Source organism: Salvelinus alpinus, chromosome 12, assembly GCF_045679555.1.
Source record: "Salvelinus alpinus chromosome 12, SLU_Salpinus.1, whole genome shotgun sequence".
Taxonomy (NCBI): Eukaryota; Metazoa; Chordata; class Actinopteri; order Salmoniformes; family Salmonidae; genus Salvelinus; species Salvelinus alpinus.
Window position 1 is genome coordinate 27,372,158 of NC_092097.1, and position 14,151 is coordinate 27,386,308.

The window sequence follows — 14,151 nt, forward strand, 5'->3', positions numbered from 1 at the left end:
CTGTTCTGAGAGCGAGTATGTGACAGTTAGTGAATTCAAAGACAACAGAGGAGGAGAAACCATAGAGGAGACAACAGGCTGCTGGGTTCTTTGAACATTTTCAGGTTTGTTTTTGCTACTCACACTCACAAGGTTTCATCCGTGGAGAGATGTGTGGTTTTGGTCTTCTCTTGACCTATGGTGTGTTGTGAGTGATCTGTCTCAGCTTTGTGTCAGCAGCCTTCTCATACATTGAGATGGCACACTACAGCTAGTTTCTGCTTAAGGTGAAGCAGAACTCATATACATAAAGTAGGACTTCATACCACAGGTGTTTGAATGTCAGGCTTAATTTCCTTCATTCAATTCATACTGAAAGTCATGCTTGCTGTCCTCATTTCTGTAGAGTCAAAGCTGAATGCACTGCATCCTGTTTTGACACACCCATAACCAATCATGCTTTCTTTAAGAATCTGATGGAATGATACTGTCTTATTCTGAATCCTGCAGTTGAAGTTCATCCACCAAAATGGAGATCCAAAAAGACCTCAGGGTGAGACGACCTCAGATGGAGAGTTACGACCAAAAGCTGGAACAACGGGCAGCAAAACATGAGTTCTTGAGAGATCGCAACAATGTGACGACATGTCGCAGCCCAGGACACAAGCTGGAGGCAGACTGGAAGAGTGAGATGCAGCAGAAAAGACAGATAGAGTTCCAGAGAAGGAGACAGATTGTCCAGGATGCCACTCATCAGGCTGATGAAAAGCAGTCAAACAAGGAGACCAAAGTCATGATGAGGACCAACAGGCAGAGAGTGCCTCTCATCCACAGACAGTCCCTCATATCAGCAGAGGATCTGGGGATCACCTGGCCAGATGTACACTCCATCGGGAAGGTAAGCACATAATACAGGGCGGCAGGTAGCCTATCAGTTAGGAGCATTTGGCCAGTAACCGAAAGGTTTTAGGTTTGAATCCCCGAGCCGACTAGGTGAAAAATCTGTCGATACGCTCCTTCCTGTGGGTCGCTGTAGATAAGAGCTAAATGACAACAATTTTAAATGTAATACACATTACGTGCGTGACATTATTTTATTATATGTATCTTAATACACAAATACTGGAATATTCCGTTTGGTCAAACACAAAATTAGTGTCACAGACGCAAAACTGTTTCACCAGGCAACATGGATCACCTCACCACCACTGCATGGGGCAGGAGGGAAAAACAAAATAGGGCAGCTTCACTCTGACGTCTCACAGATATTCCCTCAAACACCACAGCAGCCCTCACTGAGGAAGAGTATGGATATCAGAGATAAAGGTAAAATTGGACTCACTGGGTATCCTTATTTTTTAATTGATGGAGGTTGGACACCCATGGCTGTACTGTCAATCATCAAACTTGAATTTCAACATACTTATTAAGTTTGAACACCGAGTTTGTTGGTGAATTTCATGATCTTCCTCTGTCCCTCTTAGTAGTTAAACAGGACCAGAGTGGCCTAGTAATGTTAACCAGGCAGCTCCAACAAAGGAATGTCTGCTGTCAGACAGAGTAAGTACAGTAAGCTACTGGCCTCAACATGAAGACACTGATCTGTTTAACTGTTTTATCTCTGTCATGTACTGCATGTATAACACTTTGACCTCTGACCCCCTACTCATTTCCTGTCATTCACAGGCATGGCTATAGCACTGTGAAGGAGACAGTAAGTAACTCCAATGTACTGCATCTCTGTAATGTTGTGGGTAGATTCTAATTCAAATGTGAGCCATAGCAATGAATCACAGTTCTCATCTACACAATCATTCATCATTCTGACAAGAGGCCGCATTCCCATAAAGTTATGAAGAAGGCATCACTATCAGTTGTGTTGCATAGAAACGTAGAGATAGATGTTATGATATTTTAACTATCATGGGCGCGACATACATAGTCAACCACCCATTATAACTATATATATGATGTCCTTCCTTGCTCCATGTTGGGAATATCTTTTATGCCTATTGTGAAAAATCTCTCTCCCTCTCCTCTATGTAGGACCTCGTTCAACTCTCTGAGTATCTACAGGTGTGTAATCCTGCTATGCTGACTCCTTAGATTGCTGCAAGTGCTTCTATATTGGAATCTGTAATGATAATACATATAATTGAGACATAGCATTTAGTCAGAACCTTACTTGTATTATGGTGCATCTCTTTCCATAGGAGGCTCTGCGGCGAGAGGATTCTCTGAAACAGAAGCTTGCTCTACTGCAGCACACCACCTCTACTCTACTGCTCTCACATGACAATGTCTGGAAGGTTAGGACCTGGATCTCTTATACACTGATGTGATTACTGTATTTCTATATCATACTCTGTTTCATGAAGTGACTGCCATGAAGTTGACAGTAGGTTGGTGTAGTGTGTCATAGATGTTGACACAGGAGTGAAAATTAATTCCTGTCCCGTCTTGTATTTTTCCCCCTGTGCTGCACTGATCCTGCAACAGTTCTATAACCCCTGAACTTTGCTGTCTCTTCCCTTTAAAAATCACTCCCATTCTGTGCTAATTTTTGCACCCAGAAATATGGGCTATTGTGTTTGTTTACTAACTATTCAAAATAATGTCAGTAACATGAGACTGTGATATGTTAACTTGTCTATTTTAGTTAAATGCACTGATTGTTGGCCTAAATTGCTCTGGATAAGAACATATTCTAAATTACCTAAATGTTTATCGATTAATAAGGCTGAAGGATGAGGACAGAGACCCCAGCAGGACGGTCTGCACATAACAGCACCGGCATAAATCTGTAGCCTACAGTTGAGCACTGCGCACATATAAACATTTACAACACATTAAAATGTATAACATGAACATTAAACAAATTATAATAATTCGTGTGGCAGTACTGCATAGGTCAATCTATTTTTATTTCACTCTTCACCTCAGATGGCACGGGATTAGTTAAATATGTGAACAATTGGGCTTGACTGGAAAGTGAGTTGAGCAGCTATGCCGTTTTAGGTCGCTTTTCCTCTCTCCAGTTGGTAGCCTATTTGATTAAACCGCAGCATTTTTTACAAGCCATGTATACTGGAGCGAGGCGCGAGAGTGAACCGACTGAAGGGGAGGGGTAATTACATTTTTGTATAGATTTGTACTTTTATTGACACGCTTTACAGCGTGATTGAAATTTAGCGGAGACTGCATTCACGGTAAACGCTGCACATGTCGGCTCAATCTGAAATGACCTTTACATTTCTATCGCGGAAGCGTTACAGATTGAATAGAGCCTTAAATTAGGTAATAGGCTACCGTGTTCGGCTCAGTGATCTGGTTGAAGACTGACTGTGGTTTCAGAGTCGAGTTCACAGTGTTTCCACCCTCATTCTTCTGGAGACTACCCTGCATCCTGTCACTGAGAAGTTGAGAAAGAAATATACAGAGAAAAAAGAAAGGGCCTAATAGCCAATCCCCATTACATCTCATATTTCTCTACCCACAGGTCTGTTGCAAAGAGGACAAGATGAAGGGAAAGATTGGGGCACTAGAGTCACAGCTGAAGATCTGTGTGCAGGTGTGTTCAGGCACAATGTCTGTACCTACACTACCATTCAAAAGTTTGGGGTCACTTAGAAATGGCCTTGTTTTTAAAATAAATACTTTTTTTGTCCATTAAATTACCATAAAATTGATCAGAAATACAGTGTAGACATTGTTAATGTTGTAAATGACTATTGTAGCTGGAAATGGAATATCTACATAGGTGTACAGAGGCCCATTATCAACAATCCTCAATCCTGTGTTCCAATGGCACGTTGTGTTAGCTAATCCAAGTTTATCATTTTAAAGGGCTAATTGATCATTAGAAAAACCCTTTTGCAATTATGTTAGCACAGCTGAAAACTGTTGTGCTGACTAAACAAGTAATACAACTGGCCTTCTTTAGACTAGTTGAGGATCTGGAGCATCAGCATTTGTGGGTTCGATTACAGGCTCAAAATGGCCAGAAACAAAGACCTTTCTTCTGAAACTCGTCATTCTATTCTTGTTCTGAGAAATGAAGGCTATTCCATGCGAGTAACTGCCAACAAACTGAAGATCTCGTACAACGCTGTGTACTACTCCCTTCACAGAACAACTCAAACTGGCTCTAACCAGAATAGAAATAGGAGTGGGAGGCCCCGGTGCACAACTGAGCAAGAGGACAAGTACATTAGAGTGTCTAGTTTGAGAAACAGACGCCTCACAAGTCTTCAACTGACAGCTTCATTAAATAGTACCCGCAAAACACCAGTCTCAACGTCAACAGTGAAGAGGCGACTCTGGGATGCTGGCCTTCTAGGCAGAGTTGACCAGAAAAAGACATATCTCAGACTGGCCAATAAAAATAAAAGATTAAGATGGGCAAAAGAACACAGACACTGGACAGAGGAACTCTGCCTAGATGGCCAGCATCCCGGAGTCGCCTCTTCACTGTTGACTTTGAGACTGGTGTTTTGCGGGTGCTATTTAATGAAGGTGCCAGTTGAGGACTTGTGAGGCGTCTGTTTCTCAAACTAGACACCCTAATGTACTTATTCTCTTGCTCAGTTGTGCACCAGGGCCTCCCACTCCTCTTTCTATTCTGATTAGAGCAGTTTGCACTGTTCTGTGAAGGGAGTAGTACACAGCGTTGTATGAGATCTTCAGTTTGTTGGCAATTTCTCACATGGAATAGCGTTCATTTCTCAGAACAAGAATAAACTGACAAGTTTCATAAAGTTATTTGTTTCTGTCCATTTTGAGCCTGTTATCGAACCCACAAATGCTGATACTCCAGATACTCAACTAGTCTAAAGAAGGCCAGGTTTATTGCTTCTTTAATCAGAACAACAGTTTTCAGCTGTGCTAACATAATTGCAAAAATTGTTTTCTAATGATCAATTAGCCCTTTAAAATGATAAACTTGGATTAGCTAACACAACGTGCCATTGGAACACAGGAGTGATGGTTGCTGATATTGGGCCTCTACACCTATGTAGATATTCCATAAAAAATCTGCCGTTTCCAGATACAATAGTCATTTACAACATTAACAATGTCTACACTGCATTTCTGATCAATTTTATGTTTTTTTAATGGACATTTCTTTCAAAAACAAGGACATTTCTAAGTGACCCCAAACTTTTGAATGGTAGTGTATATAACTTACAGTATGAATGTACATACAAAATCACCACCAGGCTGAAACACCAAAGAGCAATCATTACTCTCCTCTTCCTCAGAGGCTGTCCAGGGATGGAGCCAAGAAGCTGCTGCTACAGTCGGAGCAGCAGAGGCAGGAGCTGGAGGAGATGGCCGTGGCCTCACTCCAGAGGGTCACTGACCAAAAAAACAAGGCCCAGGACAGGGCTCACAGCCTGGAAGTAAGGGGTTAGACAGGGCTGCACTCTGGATAATGCATAATAGCACTGTGTTCAATTGGTATTTTCCTATTACAGTCAATTATTAATTTAATTCATGTAATTGATTTGCGAAATATGAGATTATTTCATATCAAATGAATATGAAGGGATGTCACAGGAGTTTGACTGTGTGTGTGTACTTTGTGTGTCCAACAGATGGCACTGCAGACTGCCCAGGTTGAGTCATCACAGTGCCGAGAGCGCTATGAGGAAGAGAGGAGGAAATGCACCCAGCTGAGGACGTCTCTGGTGCAGAACATAGACCATATAAACCTATTACAGAGCCAACTAGAGGTATGCACGCATGCACACACACGCTATATTTTATGAGAGTGAAATAATATATGCTTTAAATAGCATCATGTATCTCCCTGTGCATCCAGAAAGTGATGGGACAGGATGCAACTCTGGAGAGTCAGCTGCTGCAGCACCAACACACTGAGGCTGAGCTCCACCTCAAGATCAACCTCCTAGAGGACAACCTCCACACCTGCAGGACACAACTAGAGACATGGAGACAGCAGCAGCAAGACACCATGAAACAGCAGGAGATTGTCAGAGGACAGCAACAGGACTCCATAGGTATAGTACCGTCGTGGCCAAAAGTTGAGAATGACACAAATATACATTTTCTCAAAGTCTGCTGCCCCAGTTTGTATGATGGCAATTTGAATATACTCCAGAATGTTATGAAGAGTGATCAGATGAATTGCAAAGTCCCTATTTGCCATGAAAATGAACTGAATCCCCCAAAAACATTTCCACTGCATTTCAGCCCTGCCACAAAAGGACCAGCTGACATCATGTCAGTGATTCTCTCGTTAACAGTTGTGAGTGTTGACGAGGACAAGGCTGGAAATCACTCTGTCATGCTAATTGAGTTCGAATAACAGACTGGAAGCTTCAAAAGGAGGGTGGTGCTTGGAATCATTGTTCTTCCTCTGTCAACCATGGTTACCTGCAAGGAAACACCTGCCGTCATCATTGCTTTGCACAAAAAGGGCTTCACAGGCAAGGATATTGCTGCCAGTAAGATTGCACCTAAATCAAACATTTATCGGATCATCAAGAACTTCAAGTGAAGAAGGCTTCAGGACGCCCAAGAAAGTCCAGCAAGCGCCAGGACCGTCTCCTAAAGTTGATTCAGCTGCCGGATCGGGGCACCACCAGTACAGAGCTTGCTCAGGAAGGGCAGCAGGCAGGTTTGAGTGCATCTGCACTCACAGTGAGGTGAGGACTTTTGGAGGATGGCCTGGTGTCAAGAAGGGCAGCAAAGAAGCCACTTCTCTCCAGGAAAAACATCAGGGACAGACTGGTATTCTGCAAAAGGTACAGGGATTGGACTGCTGAGGACTGGGGTAAAGTCATTTTCTCTGATAAATCCCCTTTCCGATTGTTTGGGGCATCTGGAAAAAAGCTTGTCCGGAGAAGACAAGGTGAGCGCTACCATCAGTCCTGTGTCATGCCAACAGTAAAGCATCCTGAGACCATTCATGTGTGGGGTTGCTTCTCAGCCAAGGGAGTGGGCTCACTCACAATTTTGCTTAAGAACACAGCCATGAATAAAGAATGGTACCAACACATCCTCCGAGAGCAACTTCCCCAACCATCCAGGAACAGTTTGGTGACGAACAATGCCTTTTCCAGCACGATGGAGCACCTTGCCATAAGGCAAAAGTGATAACTAAGTGTCTCGGGGAACAAAACATCGATATTTTGGGTCCATGGCCAGGAAACTCCCCAGACCTTAATCCCATTGAGAACTTGTGGTCAATCCTCAAGAGGTGGGTGGACAAACAAAAACCCACAAATTCTGACAAACTCCAAGCATTGATATGCAAGAATGGGCTGCCATAAGTCAGGATGTGGCCCAGAAGTTAATTGACAGCATGCCAGGGTGGATTGCAGAGGTCTTGAAAAAGAAGGGTCAACACTGCAAATATTGACTCTTTGCATCAACTTCATGTAATTGTCAATAAAAGCCTTTGACACTTATGAAATGCTTGTAATTATACTTCTGTATTCCATAGTAACATCTGACAAAAATATCTAAAGATACTGAGGCAGCAGACTTTGTGAAAATTTATATTTGTGTCATTCTCAAAACTTTTGGCCACGACTGTACATTATATATCCACTAGCAGATTTAAATAAAAGTTGGATTTCATAAATTACTATAGTAGGTCAAAGTTGTTTTAACTGCTATTTTGACCATGATATTTATTAGTCTGTAAATGTGTTGACATCAATAGAGCATTCATTGGATGAGCAGTTTCAGCCAGCCATGTCACACCACAGCAACAAGAAACAAAGCATGATGGAAGCCAATATCGAAAGGAGAGAGGTCAGTATTTGTCTACAATTCCCTTTCGTCTTAGTCATGTCAAACCCAGAGCATAATCAATCACTTTCTGTCCCTACTGTCTTCATCCTGTATGTCTCCAACATTTTTGTCTCTGCTCGATTTTAATCCTATATTAACTTGATACTGATGGAATCTTTCTTTTTCCACCAAGAGACGTTGTTGTCCCTGGTTCATCCTGACCCTGTTCGTGGTAGTCATGGTGGTGGCCATTTTGACATTGTTACTGGCCAATATCCCCACAACAAGAAATCAGCTGTGGGACCTTTACCAAGTACTACAGGAACACACAGAGAAGTACCTCTATGACATTACCACAGCATTGCTATAGGCCCATATGACAAGACCTGGGAACTGAACAAACCCCTGAAGAACTTGCTCTAAAGGGTTTGGGAAATACAGTATGTTCTATGTATTTTTTACATCACACTGGACGCTATTTATTTTTGTCATCGTAAATATCTTTGCATCTTGAAGTCAATTTGTATTCATAACCATGCGTTATGGTTACTGCCTCGTTCATGCTTACTTGTTGTATTTCCTCAGTATAGTTGACACATTTGCCACTTATAACTGGACAGTGAAACTGACATTTTAAATAAGACCGCTTTGCTAGTTTTGGAAAATTTTATTTCAAAAAAAGGAAAATACAAATCATTAGAGGGAAAAAGAGTTGAGATCCTTTAACATTATATAGTATACTATTTTCATAGGCCAAAACAAATAGTTTAAATTCCATATAATGATAAGTGTAGGATATACATATGGAAAATCATCAACATTTAAATGATTTTCTCTACTAGTACCTTTAAATGATCTCCACAAAAAACTAAGTTATAGTAAACTGTTCACATACCTAGCAAGACCAGTCAGAATCACATGAAGGAATGGATCTCAACAGTCATGGGCGGAAGGTAGTCTAGCAGTTAAGAGCGGGGAGCCAGTAACTGAAAGTTCGCTGGTTCAAATCCCGAGCCGACTAGGTGAAAAATCTGTTGATGTGCCCTTGTGAAAGGCGCTTAACCCTAACTGCTCCTGTAAGTCGCTCTGGATAAGTGTGTCTGCTAAATGACTTAAAATGCAAATGTCACAATGATACTTTTTCTTTATATTGTTTATAATAAACGGATAACTTAAAATATATGCATGTATCACTTATTGATAAAAGTTCAACTAAATCTACTAAAATGCATTAGCACTCAAACAGGTAGCAAACATGAGAATGAGATCATGTTTTATGAACAACAAGGACCAGGACAAAGCTTGATGATTATTCAGAAGTCACTGACTGTATTGTGTAACTGGCGACCAGGGTTATGTCTGTAACTCATTGACGATGTTCAATGTTGACTTGCAGCCTACAGGACTTTGACCCATAATGCTGCTCTAGTTCAAGGCCCTAGAGCTTACAACTGCAGACAGACACCATCATCACACCATGTTTTACTGACTGCCACAGTAACAGTATAATTACAATGCCTGGTAGCAGCATTTACCACAATATATACACATGGACCAATGAACCCTATAATAGACCATAATAACAAAAGGGGGAAAAGAAGCTAAATCGATGTGATCCCTCTCCCTATTCTGATGAACATGCCTCTATAAACATAAGTACTAGTTTGCTGATAATAGATCCCCTCTTGGACCAGCAGTAGAGAGGCAGCAGTGTCCAGACAGAGCTGTGTGTGTGTGTGTGTGTGTGTGAGAGAGACTGACTGGCCTGGTAGGGCCGTGGTGGACTAGGCTACTTCACTGGGCATGCAGGGCCTGGGGCAGGTGCATGCCGGCTCCTGGGGCCAGAGCCTGAGGCCAGCCTTCCTGGCCCTGGTGGGTCTGCAGCAGGCGGTACAGCTGCTTCAGGTGGGTCACGATGTTGTCCTTGATGTCTGGGATGGAGATCTGCAGGCGCACGCTGCCGCTGTCGAAGGAGCGCATGCAGTCGCCTGAGAACATCTCAGTGATCATACGTGCTACCACTGGAATAATCTGGAGGGGAGCAGAGGGCCAAAGACGTGGCAGTTACAGCGAAGGGACTCAACAAAACATACATGCTTGAGGGTCAATTCAACATTTTAAAATAATGAAAAACAAATATTTAAATGAGTTTTCTATGAATCATTGCATCCTGATACAAAGACAGTCTTGTACCTGCACCATGATGAGCTTCTTCTCTTTGGGTCTGCTGTCAGGCCACTCCTCTCCAAAGCACAGGTTGATGTCGAACTGAGGAGGGCTGGCTGACTGGCCCCTCTGATGGGCTATCACATCTGCACACAAACCCATCACAATCATATCACATAGCAATTCAGTGTCACAGCACACATGCAATAACAGCTACAGTACATGCCACACTATCACAATACCGCATAAGGGCCCTGCCTAAAACACTATAAAACACAAGAAAGCTGTGTGAAGAGTCTATGCTAAGAGGATCGGAGTCACTGCTTACCACTGAGAAAGGACTCCAGACAGAACAGCTTGATCTTCCTCTGCCTCTCTATGAGGTTGGGTGCTTTGGGGTTGGGGGCGCAGGGGCCTGACCAGTACACCTTGCATTGGCAGAGGCGGATGGCATAGATGTCATGGCCGCTGATCTCCAGGACGAGGCCTCGGTCCATGACATCCAGCAAGCGGTTGGTGAAGACCCTCTGCGTGTCGTTGGCGATATGCTCAGTAGAGGGGAACCTCAGCTGCTCCAGGCTGATAGGACCAAACAGCTCCTCCTGGTTGACCATGGGACCTAGGTCCCCGTAAAAAAGCCTACAGCCCTGTGGGTTACTGACCGTCATGGCTGGACACACCTCCTTACCCCGGTACTGGAACTGCACCTCCAGGTCTGTTACTGAGGGAGAGACAAAGAAACACATGAAGATAAAGAGTCACTCATTGGTTGTCTGTATGGACAAGATGCTGTGATACTGTATGCAGTCCTATATTTATCTAATGGAGGAGTTTGTGTAGTTGTGTTAGTGTACTCACTAGGCAAGGAGCTGATCCACATCTCTGGGGAGGCGAACATCACGTCAGGCATGGGAGGGGGAGGCATGTCCAGTGGGGGGGGGGGCGCCATCTCCAGGGGCGAAGGCTGCATCTCCATATCCAAAGGCTCCTCTTTGGGCCACAGCTTAACTTCCTCTTTGGGCCACACTTCAACTGATGGGGGGCAGCTGGGGGGTTGGAGGGGCGATACAGACCCCGGTGGAGACCACATAAGAGCGGGGCTGGTGCCTGATTGGTTACAGAGAAACAAAGCATGATTAGCTGACATAACAAAAACCATACTGGGATATTGGAATCAAAACTGGGAGTAAGCCAAACAAAAGGGGGGCAGGGGGTTGTTCTTGGACCAGGCAAGTTGGAAAACATTATCTAGAGGCTAGATCTGGACTGTTATGTGGTCTTGGATAAATGATGTGGTAAAAATTAAGAATTAGTATTAGAGGGGGACTCAATTAAATAAAGAGAGATATTTGACATGACTAACCGTTGGATGTTGGATAAGGAGGGAGGGGCTCTGAGCCATCTGATTCATCTTCATCCCCATCATTTGGTGTCCAAGACCCAGGGTCTGAAGATCCTGAGGAGAGAGAGAGAAATGAGAAGGAGAGCAAGGGATGGCAAAAGTTTAAATACGTTTCAGAGCTGCTACCAAACCTGACAAGTGACTGTAAATAATCATATATCTACTATGGTTGTATAATTATTATATTTTTATGTCTTCGATGGCCAGTTACCTGGGTTACTGAGGGGCTGTGGGATGTCGCAGATGTCGTAGATCTTCAGGGGGTTCATGGGGACTTCTTTGGTGCCGTCGTAGACAAGGTTGAACTCTCTGCTCTTGTTGAGGGCGCAGCGGAGCTGAGCTTTCCACTTGGCAGGGTCAGGATCATCAATACCCTCCTGGAACTTTCCGGTCTCTACCGCCCAGGCCTGGTACAGGGGAGAGAGGAAACAGATGAAGAATACATTCAGAGAATATAGTTAACATCAACCTTACTTTACTCACCGTTGATCCAGCCACAACCAGTTCACCTGCCAACACATTAGCCCACATGTATCGTTTCACAAACTGTTACAGAGATGTGCTTTACTCACCTTAAAAATTGTGTTTTCTTCCTCGTGCTGGGGGGTGTGCCGTGTAGCATGTTTCCAAGGGATCCTGAAGCGCTTATTGTCTCGGTCAATCCACACCAGGCCTGGGTAGAACCCACTGTCCACCTGGGCCACTAGCCAGGGCTTGAGCCGGACACGCCGCGGGGTCAACGCCATGCTTATTGTCTGGGGAGGGTGCCACAATGGGCGGGTTAGATATTTACTATCCATATGGTACACTTATGTGGACATCCTGACCAATATCTCAAAACAGTTCTACTAGAAGCACTGTATCAGAAAAACTGCTGTAAGGGTATGACATAACACAACTTGTCTGAGGCAGGCACAAGATGACCAACATTACATGGCTACCAAGATTTCAAACATAGACTGCCACTTTGAGAGGCAAACATTAAAATGTAGTGGCTTCGGGTCAGCCTACAGGTCAGTTTATTTAATTACTCTACTCAGACCTCAAAACGCCCAGAATAGCATGCAATTTCACTGATTTACAGCTATTACTAAAGTTCCTCCCAAAAGTGCATATGGTTGGTCTTACGATACTACTGCAATCTGCAGGACATGGTTGTTACACAGGTCAGTTGAGCATGGAACATAAATAAATGTCCAACGTTAATACATTAATTCAAATGAATGAACCATAAAGTGGACTTCTTCCCAGCAAACAATCCATTAGGATAGGCTACAGACTATTGTAACATGTTGTTGTATGTTATGCCTGCAACCACTTGCTCGTACTGTAAATTCGAGCAACATACGAAAGACCAGTGGATACTTTTTTTCACAAAGAAATTGTTAGTAATGATTTAAATTATTATTATTTTTTAAATCAAGTTACGAATTTAAAACTATTTCATGGTTGCAAACAAACCAAATCTAGGATACCGCTGTGAAACCTACCTGCTGTTGAACGTGACCAGGAAGTAGGATATTTTCGATCTGGGAGAAGGTAATTTAGAACCACAAGCTTCAGGAAAATATTATTCTCCAAAACGTTGGAACTCCTATGTCCTTTGCAATCCAGGTAAACGTATAGATGACCCACGGACACTTCTTATCACGGGAGAACAATTCTGATAATGTCCGGAGCAGGCCGAGCAGTTTATGCCTTTTCCGCTTCCCTTAACGAAACTCAGGTAGAGCCGTGACGTCACACACGTTTCATTCTGGCACACCGTTCCAGATTATGTCGCGTTCAAGTGCTAGTCAGAACAGGGAAACGTGGACATTTCCGATTTGATAACTGGTTGAACGCGGCACGTGTATAACTATAACCAGTTAGCAAATGGGACATGTCAGAATTCGTAGATCCGATTAGCACTTGAATGTGGCACCACTTTCGGTGGAGCCTTCTTGTGACCATGATGACCAAATGACTCACAATATTTGTCAGAACTTTGTTACCATATGAACTGTAAATCGCTATATGTGTTTGTTGTTTTCAAAAATTCAAAAGCTATTTGAAATAAGCAGTTTGGAGTTTGTTGTTATTTAAGCAATAAGGCCTGATGAGGTGTGATATATGGCCAATGGTTTTCTTAAACACGAAGCAACGGCAACGTGGAGTGCCTGTATACAGCCATTAGCCGTGGTATACTGGTCATATACCACAAGCCCCCGAGGTTCCTTATTGCTATTATAAACTGGTTACAAACGTAATTAGAACAGTACAAATATTTTGGGGGGTCATACCCATGATATACATTCTGATATACCACAGCTTTCACCCAATCAGCATTCAGGGCTCAAACCAACCAGTTTATAATTAAGCAATAATGTACGAGGGGGTGTGGCATATGGACAATATACCATGGCTAAGGGCTGTTCATATGCAAGACACAACTCGGACTACCTGGATACAGCCCTGGTATATTGGCCATATACCACAAACCCCAGAGGTGCCTTATTGCTGTTATAAACTGTTTACCAACATAATTAAAACAGTGAAAATATTTTTTGGGGTGGTCATACTGGTGGTATATGGTCTGATATACCATGGCAATCAGCATTCAGGGCTGGAACCACCAGGATTATAATTTCATTTAGCACACACCATGTGCCTTTTACGCATTTACACTGACAGTGAGGGGTTTCGATAAATCTCGCCTGGGCGCCAATGTAGGTGTGTTTTGCAAAAGCTGAAGTTGATTGCATTCGATTCGGAACTGGGCTGCCTCTCGGGTGTGAGCCAGGTAGTACCCTGTTCCAAACCCACGGCGAAGTCGTCTCAAAACATAAGTGAGATAATTA

General features: G+C 43.2%; 2 protein-coding genes across 4 annotated transcripts; one reads left to right on the forward strand and one right to left on the reverse strand.

Annotated features, from left to right (window-relative positions):
- The first annotated feature begins 2 nt into the window (after nucleotides 1-2).
- Nucleotides 3-8,250, forward strand: LOC139535808 (TRAF3-interacting JNK-activating modulator-like). Of its 3 annotated transcripts, none has more exons than XM_071335621.1 (13): nucleotides 3-104; nucleotides 490-877; nucleotides 1,164-1,305; nucleotides 1,464-1,539; nucleotides 1,666-1,693; nucleotides 2,026-2,055; nucleotides 2,193-2,288; nucleotides 3,479-3,550; nucleotides 5,241-5,381; nucleotides 5,577-5,714; nucleotides 5,804-6,002; nucleotides 7,673-7,764; nucleotides 7,937-8,250. In XM_071335621.1, exons 2-13 carry the CDS (start codon nucleotides 509-511, stop codon nucleotides 8,111-8,113), a joined length of 1,560 nt encoding a protein of 519 aa, XP_071191722.1. In that variant the 5' UTR covers nucleotides 3-104; nucleotides 490-508; the 3' UTR covers nucleotides 8,114-8,250. The 3 variants fall into 3 exon arrangements, with proteins under 3 accessions (XP_071191722.1, XP_071191723.1, XP_071191724.1); XM_071335622.1 differs by having other exon boundaries at nucleotides 1,467-1,539; XM_071335623.1 differs by lacking the exons at nucleotides 7,673-7,764; nucleotides 7,937-8,250 and adding an exon at nucleotides 6,196-6,376.
- Nucleotides 8,251-8,395: 145 nt separating this feature from the next.
- LOC139535809 (interferon regulatory factor 6-like) lies at nucleotides 8,396-13,039 on the reverse strand. The gene is made up of 8 exons (XM_071335625.1): nucleotides 12,802-13,039; nucleotides 11,884-12,066; nucleotides 11,523-11,718; nucleotides 11,273-11,365; nucleotides 10,768-11,016; nucleotides 10,238-10,630; nucleotides 9,937-10,055; nucleotides 8,396-9,774 (listed from the first exon to the last, which is right to left on the reverse strand). The coding sequence occupies exons 2-8, from the start codon at nucleotides 12,055-12,057 to the stop codon at nucleotides 9,538-9,540; spliced, it is 1,461 nt and encodes a 486-aa protein (XP_071191726.1). The 5' UTR covers nucleotides 12,058-12,066; nucleotides 12,802-13,039; the 3' UTR covers nucleotides 8,396-9,537.
- Nucleotides 13,040-14,151: the final 1,112 nt, after the last annotated feature.

Bases quoted from the DNA above. Each gene is read 5' to 3' on its own strand.
- LOC139535808 (XM_071335621.1), top strand. From the start codon at position 509: ATGGAGATCCAAAAAGACCTCAGGGTGAGACGACCTCAGATGGAGAGT. The intron at 1,306-1,463 runs GTAAAATTGGAC...TGTCCCTCTTAG, and splicing joins TATGGATATCAGAGATAAAG to TAGTTAAACAGGACCAGAGT. The intron at 6,003-7,672 runs GTATAGTACCGT...TGACATCAATAG, and splicing joins ACAGCAACAGGACTCCATAG to AGCATTCATTGGATGAGCAG.
- LOC139535809 (XM_071335625.1), bottom strand. From the start codon at position 12,057: ATGGCGTTGACCCCGCGGCGTGTCCGGCTCAAGCCCTGGCTAGTGGCC. The intron at 10,056-10,237 runs GTAAGCAGTGAC...GTTTGTGTGCAG, and splicing joins TCTGGAGTCCTTTCTCAGTG to ATGTGATAGCCCATCAGAGG. The intron at 9,775-9,936 runs GTACAAGACTGT...GCTCCCCTCCAG, and splicing joins AGAAGCTCATCATGGTGCAG to ATTATTCCAGTGGTAGCACG.